General features: G+C 41.3%; 1 protein-coding gene across 1 annotated transcript in view; it reads right to left on the reverse strand.

Annotated features, from left to right (window-relative positions):
- Positions 1 to 17,247, reverse strand: part of zmat4a (zinc finger, matrin-type 4a) — a 127,412-nt gene that overhangs the window by 49,756 nt on the left and 60,409 nt on the right. The window contains exon 4 of the mRNA XM_030059169.1: positions 1,205 to 1,361. Coding sequence (XP_029915029.1) covers positions 1,205 to 1,361 — 157 coding nt within the window. The remainder of the gene's footprint in view (positions 1 to 1,204; positions 1,362 to 17,247) is intronic.

The following is a 17,247-nucleotide window of genomic DNA, read 5'->3' on the forward strand; positions in this document are numbered from 1 at the left end:
AGCTATAGCAGTAGCAGCATCCGAATATGAAGACTGCATTGCAACATATCAAATTGTGACTGAAACAAACTGCACCATTCAGCTGGCTACTTAAAACGTATCTGAATGCATTGTATCGTTGAACCTGCATCGAGATGTTTTATCATAATGTTTCTTCCATATGCTTGCACAGATTTTTAATTTATTGATTACGGAGAGCCTCTACAGACTAATGGGTGTGATTTAAATCTGCTGCAAAATACAATATTTCAGTCAAAGTGTAATTAAGCAAGAGAAACCATTTTCTCAGGACAGTTCAAGTACACAGAAACACTATTCAGTTACAGCAATATTGAGTACATCAACTAAAATTAGTCCAGGGCTGCACTGCAAATATGGATTTGGCCTTTCAGCTCTGGCAGTATATTCTGACACTTACTGCACCTCTGTGTTTGGTGTTTCAGCTCTGACTCATCTTTTGAGCACTAATATATACACCAGGCACTAATATACAGTATCACACATAAGGAACATTACTTGCTTGCAGTTCAACTCTGGAGCATGTTTGAGTGTGTGTGTGTGTGAGAGAGAGTGCGATTGGGAGGACAGCATTAATGAAGGCATTAATAAACACAAACACACACACACACACACACACACACACACACACACACACACACACACACACAGAGCAGGGATTTACTGTTATTTATAAAATGGATAGCCGCTGTCTTGATTTCTGATTGGTTGAGTCAGATTCATAGTTGCAGTAAAATACCCAATAAACACAGGCCTTGGACCGCAGAATAGTTCATTTAAATATTAATGACAGAATTTTAAAAGAAATAAAAACACACCGCGGATCGCATAATCGTTCATTTAAATATTAATGACGGAGTTTTACTATATATAAACATGCACCTCAGTCCACATAACAGTTCATTTAAATATGCCTAAGTCAAACATCACCACTAGGAACCGCTTTGTTTGGCTGATGTCTGCTGTGCTGTTTGTGTTAGATTATCAATAATCCAGCAATCATTCACTGACACAATGCCTCACAGTGTCAGCTAAGAGAATTTACTCCACCTCGTGTTGTATCTAATAATGCCTCTTGCTAATTATAATTATTTTTTCAACCCTAACCGCATTTGTGTACTCTGGCAATATGATCCCTCTCTTCCACCCATTATGCATATTGGATTGAAATGAACTGAGGCTCTACCTTTGGCTGTGATGGCGGGCTGCTCCCCCAGTAGCAGTTTTAGCCTCTTGGCGTGGATTTTACCCTGGTAGTGTGACTGTGCCACCACTGCTGAGGTGAAGGACATGTTACACAGCGTGCAGCACTTGTTCTTGTCCACGTCGCCCTCCTCGCTGCCCTGCAAAAGACCCACACACAGGTTTAGTGTATCAAAATGAAACAAAGGGAAAATGCCACGAGCTCATTAAAGACACATTAAAGAATCCATCACGGCAGAACATCCGTTGTTTGGGGATTTGAAGCATGACTGAATCAAACATGTCAAATCAATCATGGAACAGAACGTCATGTGAAAGTGTGAATGCAGCACTGCTGTCAATCAAAGGGCCGTTCGAAAGGAGGATCGGTGACGTGTGACCTTGTGCGATCAGAGGAGGTTCGACCCTCATTGATTCGAGCATTAAAGTAGTAATCCACAACCTTTTCATGTAAATAAATGTCTAATCTGCAGCGCTGTACCACTGACTGACCCAGTGAAATATTGATTCAACCCAGAACCAGCTCATTAAAGCTTCCACCATGTTCTTAACAATCTGTGTCTGGTAGGTCCTTTCTAGGAGAGATCCAGAGGTGCGCAGGAGGTGATGTATTTTCTGTTTCTAGTTTGTTTGACATAAATATAATAACTGGATATTTTGCATGGGCAGCAATAGCCACCATGGCTGAACAAAGGAAACCAGATGCAGAAATTCAAACTCCATCAACAAAAAATCCAAGGAGAAATCATGGACACTGATGGTAAATGTCCACAACGTTTTTGATGCTGGGCGTCATGTTGCTTTCCAGAGGCCTGTATCACGAAGCAAGCTTAGTTTTCGCTGGATTAGCCAGACCTGTCCGGATACACTAATCGAGATCATGGTGATCAAGGATAAGCGGTATCACGACGCTGGTTATCAACTCGCTCATTCGATCCAGGTTTGCCTCATCAGGAGCCGTGAACGCGCACGTATAAGGGGTGGGTTCTGAGGCAGCCGACCAATCACAAACATGAGCGATAAGGAAAAAAGCACAGCGTATGTCACGGCGGAGGTGAGGCATATTATAGCCTACTGGAAAAGTATGAGGAGGAAAAACAACATCTACACACTAAATCGAACGCCGCGGCTGCCGCGAAGAGAAGGCAGAATGCTTGGCAACGAGTTGCCGACTAAATGCGCAAATTGCACATCGGTGGCTTAAGTCCACATCTGACGCTGAAACCTATGAACTCACTGCACTGCACAGATGTGCTGCGTGTATGAGAGATATTTAATTCGTCCAGGTGTAATCCCTCAAGGGTTAAAAGAACGTGGGACCAAGTAAAAACACAAGAATATCATTGCATTTTGTAAGTTTGTCATTTTATTATAGGCTACATTTATTTATTGCCATTTATTATACAGGCTATAATAAAATGAAGCGGACGCCAAAAATTAATCACGTCAGTCAGTGCATCAGGTTGACAGCCTGAATAAAATCAGATACTGAGCTGCGATTGAACAGGAAAAAAGGCAACTATAAATGCCTACTCGCCCTCTTGAATGAAGGACAAATGATCCTTTTTCATATTTGCATCAGCGAGCTGTCAATCTGGCCCATTCTCTCACCCAGGAATAATTTGCCCCCCAAAAATATTTAGAGCTAATTAATTGAGCCATTTTAAATGTCCCTAAAATGTTGTGAAACGCCTCTAAAAAATACTTTTAATTATCAAATTAAAAAACAAAACAAAACAAAACAGAAACGATTTCTCATTTCTGTTTTCCTCTCCCACAGAGTGTCAGCTCTGTACAGCAGGCAGCTGTTAGCCAGGCTGAAGCTGCTTCACATTAATATTACAGCCTCTCTCTCATACAGAGTTGTCGGCAAAATGTTACGGATATGGCCGGTCAAGGAAAATCCTTTAATGCCGTAATGCTCTCCTTATTTGGACTCGTTGTTCAATGGGATCGTCAATGATTGGTCAGGCCACGGTTTGGCAAACAGCTGATTGGCCACGGGGCGGTGCTTTATGTAGGATTCAATCCTATCCTGAAAGTTAGCCTGCCCCGGGGCAGGCTAGCGTTCAGGATAGGATTAGGACAGGTTTCTTATCCCGATCAGAGGTGAACCAGCTTTGTGATACAGAAAATCCGGAGTTGAGCCTGAAGTTATCTCGCTAACCCCTTAATCCAGCTTCGTGATACAGGCCTCAGGTTTGGACGCTTGACACCAACATGACGCCCCGCCTCTTGAATTGCAATGCAACGCCACCAGAATACACTGCACGCCTGATTACAGAGACAATGAATGGAAAGCATGGAAATGACTGATCCTGTGGACACGTACCATGACTGACAGGTGATCTCTGGGATTTGCAGCGCAGAAACACATATCAAAAAGAATAGATACTGCAGATTTAAACAATGAGGTCTCCGGTTGCAAAGAAACAAAGAAACAAAAAAAAAACAAAAAAACACAGTATTGCACCTTACAGCTTCAATGGGCAGTGAACATACAACTTATTAGGGAAAGCCTCCTATTGTGCTGCAGCCCCTTTTACAGTCTCCATCACAACTGTCTCAAATCTTAAATCTACTATTACCACTTCTACACCAACCAAGCATTTTTTTTCACTCTCCTAAATAAACAGAGGGTCACTTCCATTAGCAGAAGCTCTGTACACATATGTCCGGTTCCAGACATTATTTTTGTGATGTTACTGTAAATAATGCTGTCTCTCACGGCGCTGGTTTCCTGTTTCATCATTTCTTTGTCCCGTCAAAGCAGGAGAAGCACTCTCACCTCATTATCTCGCCGGTGCTGCATCTGTCTAGGCAGACATTCCAAAGAATACAGACAATAGTGTTGCTGAAATGCTGTCCTGGTTCATGAAAGACGCTGGAATGTTGCCTGTCTTGTTATCTCCGTCTCCTCTCTGCAGCTTACGAGGGAATAAATAAGGCATAATGATGTTTGCCTAGATTCACTTCATTTGTGTACTTCATTTATAAAGACTCCTTAATATTGTACATTCACTGTACATTATATAGTCTGTAAAGTGCATTGCCTGCGAATACGACATTTCTCACCCCAACCTGGAGTCCCCAGAAGCCACCTTACACTACAGAGCTCCAGGGACACAGCTCTACTGAATCTGATGAGGGAAGCGGTGCAACATTCCTGAATGGCTAAATGGTTCAGTTCCTGGTGGGATGCAAATAGAGCCGACTCTGCGTTTTGAGGGTGATAGTGGGGCCAATGGCACTAATGGCAGACCACTCCCTGAGCCTCCATCTGTGTGAAACCCATTACTCTTGGAGAATGCAGAAGGAAGGGAGCGACCTGCCACGCACTGCGAGATGGATGCTATCATTGCAACTGGGAAGAGAGAGGGAGGAGAGGCGAAACGCCGCCCCATCAGGCAGGCAGGGTCATGGAAGGGCTGATATTCAGAGCGGAGGAAGGGAGGATGCAAGTGAACTTTATGACCTCATTTGGATGCCTGTTCTCCTGCCCGCTGCACCGTACAGTAAGTGAACAGAAGGCATTAGCACATAGAACTGAGTGTGATTTCATCCATCGGTTCACCTCAACCTGAGACAGACTGAGAGATAATTAGTCCATTCACCCTCATGTTACATTTCTTACACAGTTAACAGTGTTTAATCAAAAGGCTTCTGAAGGCTGATACCATACCAGTGTTTTTGTACATAAAGATGCTGATAGTCAATATTTGCTGCCATTATTCATTACATGTCAAAGAAAATATACATAAAATAAAATAAAGCTTCAATGTTTTCCCCATAATTTCACTCTTGGAAGAGTGGAAACTATAGCTGAGCTGACTATACCGTATTCTACATCAGATCTGTATCTGGATCCCAGTATTAATAGCCGTATATATAGACCCACAGATGGCCATTTCTGCTTGCCACTGATACAGAACAGACAACAACACCAGCTTGTTTTGGAGTATCTGAAACTGAGCTGATGCTAATGAACACAGGGGTGGCATCCTCATGTTTTTTTTTTCTTTTCATCCATTATCAGTTCATGCAGTCTACTTAGACACTCACCAAAGGAAGAATTGAGGAAGGTTAGCTGCCTTTTTCTGGATCATAGACACTGGCTCCATACTAGTCAGACAGCAGTTGTCAAAAAAAACAAACAAACAAACAAACAAAAACAACTATGTGGTTTACCCATATTGGAAACAGAATTTAGATTTTGTGTGACACTTAAACTCTCCCTGGATAATAATGCTTACAGTACACTCAGGTGCACTTTTGCAGAATCTGATCAATATTTTACACAACCATGTTCGTGAGACATTTAGAGCAAGAACTTTTTGGGAAGTCTTGGAATGACAGTCCAGGAATGACATTCAGAATGGTCTATTCTCTTTGGGGTGTTTGAACACAAGACATTGCAAAGCCAGCAAGTTTTAGCTTGGGTCATCACATTTCTAGCCCGGCTGAACTCGCTGATGTTCAGGTACAATAGGCAGCAAGCCAGAGTCAGGCAAAACTGAAACTGAAGACACTCTGTACAAAGTCTGTGGGCCGTTGTGTGGCAGTGTTTGGCTTTCTAAAGAAACTGGGAACAAGACAACAGATAAAACAAAGAGAGCGTTCCTTACGGGAAACATTTGCTACATACTGCACCATGTAAATCCTGAGTTGCCAGTGCTGCACACTGCACATTGCACTTCTTTTAAAGTGAAACATTCCCCTGTTTTTATTCCCCGAGCTTATTTATGGAAGAAACTCTTCTTGACATTAAAAAGGTTTAAGAAGTTTTAAATTTATATTACAGAAACCTGTAGGCACATGGCATGATTTTCACTTTTCCGCTCAGAAATGAAAAGAAATTCTTCAATCATGGTTATTTTTATTCAGGAAAAAAGAATAAGAAAACATTATAATATGTATCCAGCATTGTGTACCAAGCAGTTGTCTGTACATTTCAATACATGTCAATTTCCTTTTTTTGTGTCATAGTCAGCACCCCTCCAACACTGATATGCACTCACTTTACACATACTACACCACAAAACAAACTGTATCTTCTTCATCATTTTAAACATGGATGACATGGACAGACCAATGTGTTTTTTTTTTTTTTTTTTTTTGTTTTGTTTTTTTAATAAAAGGCCAACATTGGTTATAATAAAAGATCAATTTAACCCTAGTTTCCAAACCATTGTCTTCTAGCTTTATCAACAGTTTGAGGACATAGCAATGCAATACTCTTGTTTACACGGAGACATAGCTGTGTCACTGACCAACCTCATTCACACACATTTTGTTACCATGGGGATGATGCAATGCAAATGCTGGTGCAATATACATATTGGTCTGGTGAAACAATTAGGCTAAATAATAATAAAAAAAATCCCAATCTGTAACAGCCTTGTTGCCGCATGTAACTTTGTTCATGCTTCAGATCCTTGGATCAAAGGCACATTTTTCCACTCTCAAATTGATTGTGTGAGGTACAAGCGCCTATCGTGTGTGCCATGACTTTTAAATGCATTTGTTTGCTTACTTGGCATGCATATGGGGTAATGTGTGAAACAGTTCATGTGGTTCTCTTCTCTCAGCTTGTCAGGATTTATTAATATCTACTGATGCTTTGCTCACCATTAAGTACCCAACAACGTGTAAGAAAACTAGATCCTGTGGCCTTTCACCTGTGCTAACATAGGCAGGTCCAGCACAAACAAGAGGAAGTTCAGCTGTCTGTTCCGCCATAATCAGAGTGACATATATAACCAATTATGCAATTAATGTTGCATTAACATAAAAAAATGCTGCTTTTTTGGCTTGAATTTCAGGGTTGGTGTCTGTCCATCTTTGGTTTTAGATGGATTGGATTAATAATATATAATGGAAGCACCCCCCTGCTGACACACCAACAACCAATCCACACACACACGTAAACCTCCCAAAGGGAATTGTTGCCAGACGCCTTAACTGTGGCATTTCTAATATACAGTCCCATTTTGTTAAGTAATCTTCCTTCTCTCTCTACTACAACTGTCTTTTTATAACTGTGTATTAAAGAATGAGAAAATACATATATTCACATTTTATGTCTCAGGCTGAGTTTATCCAGGGTTTTTTTTTTCTCATGTTTCTCACAATGAGATATATGCAGGGCCATTTTAGGTTACATGACCCATAGTCCTTGAAGAACACAATGAACACTGTGCAAAATAGAAAAAAAGAACATAGTAGACAAATAAATATTAAAGGGATTTTATAGGAATACTACAGACCACAGTGTGTCTCTGTAATCCTCTTGCTCTTCTGCTGCTACACGTCACAACTGGTCACTTTGATCATGAAGGTGTCGCTACTGTACAGAGCATATAGGCTACAATATGGTACAGAATTGAGTATTAATAGTAGAGAATATTGGTGATCCAAGACAACACTGACAGAAGGACGGGACAGAGAGAAAAAGGCATAATTACTATTTGGTCTGCTTCTTCAGCACCATGGACAGCACCATGGATTTATCAATACACAGCACAGTCAGGCTGCTGATATTTCACAGCCGTGGTCGGGGTCAAAGATTCTAACTTTTACAAACCTCAGTTAGAAAATTTATCAATGACTAACTTAACAACTACTCTGCCCCTGCATTATCTCGGCTGCTATGGGATGGAGAGGGGGGTGGCAGGTTAACAAGGGGATGCATTTTGGTCATTTTGCCACCAAGGGAGATGGCAACCCCCCTTAAATCGCCTACTGCTCACAGCCACAAGGGTGTATCCCCCAGACACAAGTTTAAGAGCTTTTGGCAAAGTCTAGCAGTTTTTGCCAATGGTGAGAAGAAGGGTTTGTTAGCCATCACAAAAATTGTGAGCTCTCAAGCATTCACATGCAATGTGTCTGTGGGGATGTAGTTTTCAGCATAAAATTGCACTCGATTCAGGCAATACTGTTGCCATGACAAAGAAAATCAGTCGGTGTTGATGCCTTACCACCCATGTCCTATACCAAATACTGAAAGAACTGGTCAATAATTCTAACATCCCCGAGAAAATCTCCACAGCAGTGGCAGTGGTGCAAATCCATAGTATCTGTGGGACTTTGTTGAGGGGATGCAATTAACACACTTTGGGAGCAGATCACACTGGGCAAATTCTTTTTCACCCTTCAGGTTTTGGACTCTGCTTGGTGCTTGTTCTTGAGGACTGGGATGTGTTGGTGTCTTTTTTCTATATTCTGAGATAAAAGCAAAATTATAATAGCAACTGTGATGAATCATAAAATGTTGACTTTCCATCGCCCTTACTGCCAGTGTATCAAGTACCTTGATTCACTCTGTGCATTGATTCCATGAGGAATCAATGTGCTTAAGATCCACGGTTACAGTATTTGCATTGTAATATACACTAGCATTCTCTAACAGCACAACTCCAAATGCAGGTTTTTGCTTTACTCAGTTGTTTACAGTGTTTTTCAGTCTTAAAAAAAAAAAAAAAACAGTTCATCCAAAATATTAAGAAAAAGATATTTTCCCATTTACACCAAGTGCAGTCTCTTCAGATTGTGTCTGTACGATTTCCAGCCTGTCTCCCTTCACCGAAATATAATAGGGCTGCGCGGGTATTGTTTTGTGGAGCTTACACCATTAAAATTTTACATGTGAAAAACTCTGGATGGATTGATTGCACTTGAGCGGCGGTGTTTTGGCCGACCTGCTTCTTTAAAATGCATGTAAAATGCATGCTCTGCTCAAACTTTAAAATGTTAAAAAACAAACATTGTCTTTGAGAAAATCACAATGTGAGCTGAGCCAGTGGCAGCATGAATGTTTTCCAACAGGGGGAAAAACCAAGCTGCAATTTCAGACTGGACCTTCAATGGAGATGGTATTTTGTGGGGAGCTGTAATCTAGTGCAGATCACCACTGTGTGTGTGTGTGTGTGTGTGTGTGTGTGTGTGTGTGTGTGTGTGTGTGTGTGTGTGTGTGTGTGCGTGTGCATGACTGGATGGGGAGAAGACAAAGGCACAGCTCTGCCTCCCACAATGTGATAACAGAGGAACACTGCTGCACTCTGAGTCATTCTGACACATAGACACACACACACACACAGACACACACACACACAAAGAATCATAGCCCTTCCTTTCGTCCTTCACTATCCTTCACTAATTCTCAACACGCACATGTACACACAGCATTGCTTATATACACACTTAAGCACTCCATGCATGTACACACACACACTCACACACACACCTCCGTTACCTGCCAGGGTAACTGCATACCTACCATTCCATCTCATGCATGGGATTTCTTAGTTATAATAAGAAGATATATATTCAGGAAGAGACAAAAATATAACAGGAGATGAGACGTCACCTAAAAATAGGAAGGATGTATAATTTCATGGTTAATTAAACTGGGAAAATGAGGAGCTAATTGCAAAGAAATGTAATTAATGAAGAGGTAGGTGTATGACGCCAGATTGATGATGGTGATGTAACATGTAGAGCTGCCAGAAGGAAAGTAGCGATGTCCGCATTACATTTTGGATGCGTTCTGGATAATTCGGCATGTGCAGCGCAGTGACAGTCCCGATGAGAAATGCTTTTCTGAATTTGGGAATGTGTAGGAATTTCTGATAACCTCAGCAACATAGTTTGCATTGTCTTAAAATAACTTTTTTTCTGTGTGTGTGTCCCAGAAAAGCCATGAGTCACCTGAAACACAAGCATCCAATCGCTGCCATATTTTAGGAGTCATGTATGGTAAGGCTTTTTTTTGTGTGTAATCTCAACCCAACACTGAAAAGTAATTGGAGTTCTGCATTGGCAGATTCAGCACTTCTCTGAATATGTTACTGATGGAGGGAAGGAGAGAGAGAGAGAGAGAGAGAGAGAGAGAGAGAGAGAGAGAGAGAGAGAGAGAGGTAATGCATTTCAGGAAAAGGTTCCGCCTCACACCCATTCATGTGAGGCATAATAAAATAATCTTTTTGATTTGCAAGCAGTAAATTCTCTTTGCTGTCAGCGCTGTGCTGCACATTTTCATCTTGGTTTAAGTGAAGCACTGTATCCTCGACTGCCTGTGTTTGTGGCACAGCATAGAATGTCTATGTGATGTCTTACTGCACTGGATTATTATTTACACTGCCATTGTGTTTCTTTCTCTCCACCACTGCATCAAAAGCAGGCTCCATGTAGGATTCAACATTTTTTCTCGAGTGCCCAAGCTTTCCTGAGCGTCGCCTTCCTTGAGACCATGGCTTTGGGCTGTAGCTAGCCTGGTCTGGATTGGCCTGATCTGGCCTGGCTCATGCAGTATAATGCTGGGGCTAAAACTGTAGGTCAGGGAACACTTGCTACTCACGCGCATCTCCCTCAAGGCATACACAGAGAAAATAGGACAGCGCAGTGCAAGGGTATCCCTAAAAAAAACAAAACAACTAGATTCTAATATAGCTTTGGAAAATGCAGACTGCTGCTGCCAAGCGGACCATGCAGGGCTGCGTTAAGCAGGGCCAACACAGTAGTCACTGCTGCCACCGTCTCATCCAGGCACATGATCCTCTGACCTTCACCCAGCAGGTACCAGTAAAGACAGAGAGAATAAACCCTCCCTGGACTCCAGAGCTGCATCTGACGTGTGTGTCACAAGGCGACAAGGGGCGCCCAGGAGAGAGGCTGTGGAATGTAGATAATACAAATTAAAAGGTTATAGTCACCACAGTCAGCCTACAGTGACAGGACTTTTATAATTATTGGATATCCAAGTTTTCAATTTAAATGAATCATGACCTTTGTCCTTCTGAAGTGCCGCCTTGCCTCCTCACCACCACCCTGCAGGCCGCAGCCACATGGCGAAACACAACTTGCCCTTTTCCACAACCTGCTGCCAGCCAGTGTGTGAGGCTTTTCCCAAACACATCTGATCCATCTAGAAAAGCCTTCGAGGCTGTCATATGCTGCTCTTGTAAAAACATCTTGGAGGTCCTGCAGGACTACTACTGTTGCCACAACCAAACGCATTATATGCTGCCATTTTGGGCACTTTTCATGGGACAGGCACACTGTAAGTCAAGTCAATTCATTTATAAAGCACATTTGAAACAGCCAAAGTGCTGTACAGCTCTGACGCATAATAATAATCAAAATTGATTCCAACATATGAGACACAGATAAACATAAAACACAAACTTCGTATACAAAGCAGATTTCAAAAGACAAGGATCCAAAAGCCAAGGAAAAATGATGCATATCCAGCAACAAGGCAACAAGGCAGTGCTTAGCAGTGCTTGTACAAGGGCCAGATCTGACATAGAGGGGTAGGATGTTCCTTAACTAGCATACCATGGATATGTCTGTGCTGAATAAAGAGTGTCGACTCAAACATTCCACACCAATCTGCACAGATTGTGAATTGGGGCTTTAAACTTTAATCCAGCCAAGTTAAGGCAAGGGTAGGGTAGCTTTGCAGGGTGGGATGACTTGGCGGGTGTCGGCTGAAACAACACCCACCTGAGATTCAGTACCTTGTCAAAGTAGCCATGTAAGATAAGCAATATTACTGTAGCTAAGGAGGGTTAGCCACACTTTCTGGGGGAGGGGAAGCGAGCGTGCACAGCAGTAGTGCACGCATATGTGTGCACAAGATGTGACTGGAGGAGATCTCGACGCTTGTTTGAGGTGATTGGTTGTTTGATTTGTTTGAGACGGCCCCAGAAGCAGCCTGGAGGACCAGATTTTTTTTTTCTCAGTACATTTAGTTCAGATCAGACAAACTGTGCATAATGGAGACTGTCAAAATGATTTAAAAAAAAAAGTTACCTACCGAAGCTTTAACTCTGACACACAGTGACTTGCAGTAGTCGGTATGTGAGGATATAAAAGAATGGATTGCTTCCACTTCTCACAGAAGGAGTCTGGAGGAAGGAGAACATGAATTGGCTTGAAGTGGCGTGTGAATGTGACCAAATAGCCAATCACCATATTCAAGCAATTTCTGCTGGACTATTGTCAGTACAGTGCATATGGCTGGCTAATCCCAGCAGTCAGCAGACTGGCAGGGCCTTGGTGCCGATGTACTCATGCAAGCCAAAGGTGTGAAAGGTCTCTAAATTTGACTCTATATTCAATTCTGTTTTCATGCTTGTTTGAGCAAGAGACTGACTGATTAATGTAGTTGTCTTAATCTGACATCAGCAGCCTTTGCTTTTTTTTTTTTTTTTTACAAGGTTAAGCAATTTCCTGCTTACCCTTATCTAAGCTTTTATGAGCATAACATAATTGTGAACAGCAGGTTCGCACTGTGGATGGCTCAGCTGAGGGACTTGGAGGATATTGTGATCAGTAATACCAACTCAGCAAAACTTGCCGACGGCTGTGCCGATTGCATGATCAGCTCTTTTGATGAGCCATAAAAGCTGGATTATTAATCAAAATTTATTCTCTGCTGTATTAGTCACTCCTCACGCTGTTGATGGCAACCCAGACTGCATCTAAAAAAGGCGCAGGGTATGGAAGCAAACTGGGCTTGATACGCCGAGGCAACATTTCTATGTGAATATGCAGCCATGTTATTGGCCGAAATCATCCCTGCTGTATGCGACCTTCCTCTTTGAATGAAGGTCTAGTGTCAGGTATGAACACCGACGGGAAATCATCCGTGCAGGAAGAGACCAGTCAAAACATAGTCATGAAATAGCATCATACTGAGTGAGCACCAATGTAGATCTTTTGCCTCTCTCGTCCCTAAAGCCAGCGTCCAAATGAACACTCGCCATTCACCAAATGCAGGTAAAATTAGTCTTTGGCTGGTGAAAAAAAAGTTTTTCTTGTACATGCTTACACATGCTGTCCTGTTTTTTTGTGCATTACACGTAATCGCGTCAGTCATCAAACCATGTGATTTTTTGTTACAGTAGCTATGTGAGGAAGGCAGCAGAAGGCCAGATGTAGTAGCGGGAGACAAGAAGGAGGAAAAAATGTTTGAGGGGACTGTCTGAAGCACACTGAACATGCCACAACAGACTAAAAAGTCATATTACTATGAACTATCACCAAACTGTTGCTTATTTCCATTTCCATTTGTTATTGTTAACTCCTCTACAATTGTTATATTCTCCAACTCCTTAATAAATGATCAAATACCACTGAAATGATCACGTCAACTGTGTTACACTTGTGACAGTTTAATTAATATTTCTGGATACAGTTAGTTTTATTACCATTATTAATGCACATAACTATAATGTTGATTCAGAATCGCATAAGAGACCAAGATGACAAGTTAAATGGCAAACATATCAAATTGCAATAGTAAAAAGCAATATGAGCAGTATTTTTTTCATCAACCAGCCAAAAAAAGCCAAAAAGTAAATTTTGGAGCGTGTGTAAAGCATCACAGAGTGGCACACCTGGTAGACATGCGTGTGCTGTGTCAGGAATTCTGGGTCCTGAAGATAAAAACAGTTTTCAGACAGTTAACCCTGGAGGCCAGCGCTGTGTAGTGCAGCATTAATATTTAAACTGGCGGACTCAGCTTTGGTTACAGCAGGTCAATACTCAGTAAGAGTTTGACATAAAAAGAGACTATCAGCAACATTATTTATCCAACAAAGGGTTTCGCTGTTTTCACCTCTGCACATACATTCATGCTTTATGGCCGGCCACTGAATAGCCTTTAAAGGAGCAATTCTAGTTTTTCAGCAGAGATCATAAGCTGAAATGTGAACCAGTTCAATTTGGAGACCTTCAAGTCACAACAACTGTAACTATTCAGACTGCACAATCTCTCTTTATGGGAAGAAGGTTATGAGTAGGTAAGGGATAATGTACAGCCAGCCGGCCTTTCTAAACCAATGGAGGGCAATACAGGACCCCTCTACTTCATGTTGGGGTCTTGATTACCCTGTCTGTTTATTTGCGATAATGATCAGCCAGTTGTAAACGATCATGCTTTATGCGCAGCAGATTATGAAAGAAAGCAGAAATTTGTCACAAAAACGTAATTTTGATTTTATTAGCCTCCAAGTCTCCATTCAAACAAATCTCCATAGATTCCATTTGTATCCAACATTACATCTGGATGGGTACACACACTACTAACATTTGACCGTCCTCTTTATTGTTTTCTTCTGGTTTTCAGGTGATAGTTCAGTCTCCGACCATAAATCAAATGTTTCATCTTCCCCAAAGATCCCCTTCTGCTTCTCGAATGTTTTAAGTATGCCATCTGCGAGCCGCCTTGCCATCACATTATTTTTGCACAGGACTCGAAGTAGGAGCAGAGCGCAGATGCGGGCTGCGACCTGCGGCTTGAAGTGCGGAGCAGATCTACTCAGAAGTAGTTTTTTTTTTTTGTTTTCGGCTCGGCCTGCACAAGCAGAAAGTTAATTCAGTCTCTCCCTGGGAAATAATAGCACTTTGGCAATGCAGTAAATGGACCTAATACATGAAGTGACAAATCAAACCTGCTTTATTGACTGTACGCAGCAATGGTCACTTATTCCTAATGATTTCAATTATGCAGAAACATCAGGTTGCAGAATGCCGTGATTGACCAATCAGGATTGAGCATTCCACAGCGCTGTGCAATACTAAATATTACCCTTGGTAATTCAAACATTACATACAGGAAATGAGAAACAGATTCCCCTGTGGTGTGGGGATCATAGACGCTGTATGCAATCCCACTTTTAGAATCATAATAAGTGAGGAGGAACAACATTGTCGGCTCTCTCACACCTTGGCATGCTGGGAAATTGCTCTACACAGCCATTTTCAAGCTTCTTTAGTTCTGGAGGTTCCTTTTCGAATGGTTCATTACCCTAAGATATACCTCAGGGCTACCACCTTCATTCTGCCGGGCTTTGCTTTCTGTGAGGTAAGGCTCTCCTAAATCACAGCCCTTCACAGGGAATAATGGCCCACCTACCTCACAGAGCGGCAATTCACATTCACCCCCCTTGCAAAGAAGCTCAGAGGACATCTGAAATGTGGAAGCACTTTTGGAAGAGAAATGGAAGAGTGAAATCCAAGTTCCACACTGAAGGGACTTGCAAAATGCTGTTAGTGAGGCTAAGAGGCATCATTTTCCCCTCATTTCATTTTTCACACAGCAGCGGATTGACACTTCTGCTCCTGAGGAACGTTTGATATAATACCAACACTCAAGATGCACATTTATATTTATTCAGCATTGTGCACTGTAGTCCTTGCACAGTTTTTTTCAGCTACAGGAAGGCTTTGGAGTGATGATGAACAGAGCTTTTCAAAAAAATCCACTCAGATGTCATATATCTTTTTTCCAGAATAGCCTAGCTAGTGAAGCATCATGCATAAAAATGGCAGACCAACAACATCGGCAGCAAGGGTTACGGCTGTCACGATCTTATTCAAACAAAGCACACACAGCTCCTTAATGAGTCAACCTCAAGGCAACTCAGAGGAGTTTGTTTGCTCAACCCATTTCATTTCAGCAGCACTACTACAAGAGCTCATGAATGGTCAACCACTAAAATTGGCCGCTCTGGGGACCTGTAGCCAGCGCCACTTTCTGAATCTTTTTAAAACCTCATGCCAAACGTGCACTTCTGTCCCCTTTGCATTCTACCAAGGCAATGCTACTGTATCTCCCCTGTTGTCCTATGTCTTACATCTTAACAAACATGTTTTGAGCTATGCAGGCCTCACTGGGACGTCCACACTGCCTGAGGAATAAAGAAGCAACTCATTCATTCATTCTTCAACAGCCTTGACCATTTTTCCAGTGCCTGCAAGCTTTCCATTTTTTGCACCTCATTTGCATTTATTTTTTTCTTTATTTTATGTTATGTTAGGTTATGTTATTTATTTTTTTAAGTTTCAATTCATATTGCACATCATTTAAAGCAACCTGGCATTGTTGAGTCCCAAAGCCTGGATACAAAGATACAAGGCAGACCCAGCGTGGTGTTTCTGTACATGTGGTTCCTCCATCTGGTGTTTTAATGAGGTGAACAACTAGTAATGGAAATATGCAAATCTGCATGTTCTGTACGCAAGTTATCTACATGTGCAGATTGAACATATTTGATGTGGTGAATAGTTTTTACAGTGCACGCCTTGGCTTTCTGTGCACCCGCTACTGCAAATATGATATGACTTCTGTACATATGCTGCAAATTCATATGTTCATATATTTTCCTCATCTGTTATTTATTGCATAGTAAATAATGAATCAATAGTTTGATTATTGAAGCTGCTTGTATTTAATTTTGTGTTTTGTTGCACATATACATATTCGTCGATGTGTCTCGGTAATCTGTAGCACGCCCCTAATGTTTGCTGTAACTTAAATATGATCCTTTTCATTTGTATAGTTATAGTTAATCTAGTTAGATTAACTACAAGTTTTCGGTAGTGTTGCAGTTTGTGTTTCTCCTTTTGTGTTGTCTGTTATGCGAAAAATTAAGACCAAATTTCCCATAAACTCCGCTGCTTTCTGATGCAGGTACGATGTTGCTACTTACCTTCCCTGGCAGTGCTGTGTTTGACCAGGTGAGGTAAGGCAGGTTGATACTATGCAGGCTGAATCCTGGACCTACAATAAAGTTGTTTATCAGTTTTAAAATCAAGGCTGTTCCTGTTTTGTGCAGCAAACGAAAGATTTCCAGTCATCTGAGCAGCTAGCACACAAGATAAGATGCAGTGGAGAAGCTGGAGATGCCTGTTTGTTTAAGCCTCTGAAACCTGTATACAGTCCCTGGATTTCTTTCAAAAGCATGGCAAGCAAACAGGTGATGAGTAGCAAGAAATGGTCTTAAAATGAGTAAGAAATTAGTAAAATAGTACAAGAAAATTACCAGAAAATTTTAAAAAATTAAGTTTTTTTTTTTTTTTTTTTTTTTTTTTTTTTGCAACAATAAATAAATAAATAAATAAATGAATACATACATAAATCACCATAAAAGTAAAACATTACCAGACAATTTGCAAAAACAAACAAGCAAACAAACAAATAAATAAATGTCAATTTATCTATATTTATCTTTCTATATT

This window comes from Myripristis murdjan, chromosome 9 (assembly GCF_902150065.1).
Source record: "Myripristis murdjan chromosome 9, fMyrMur1.1, whole genome shotgun sequence".
NCBI classification, from domain to species: Eukaryota; Metazoa; Chordata; class Actinopteri; order Holocentriformes; family Holocentridae; genus Myripristis; species Myripristis murdjan.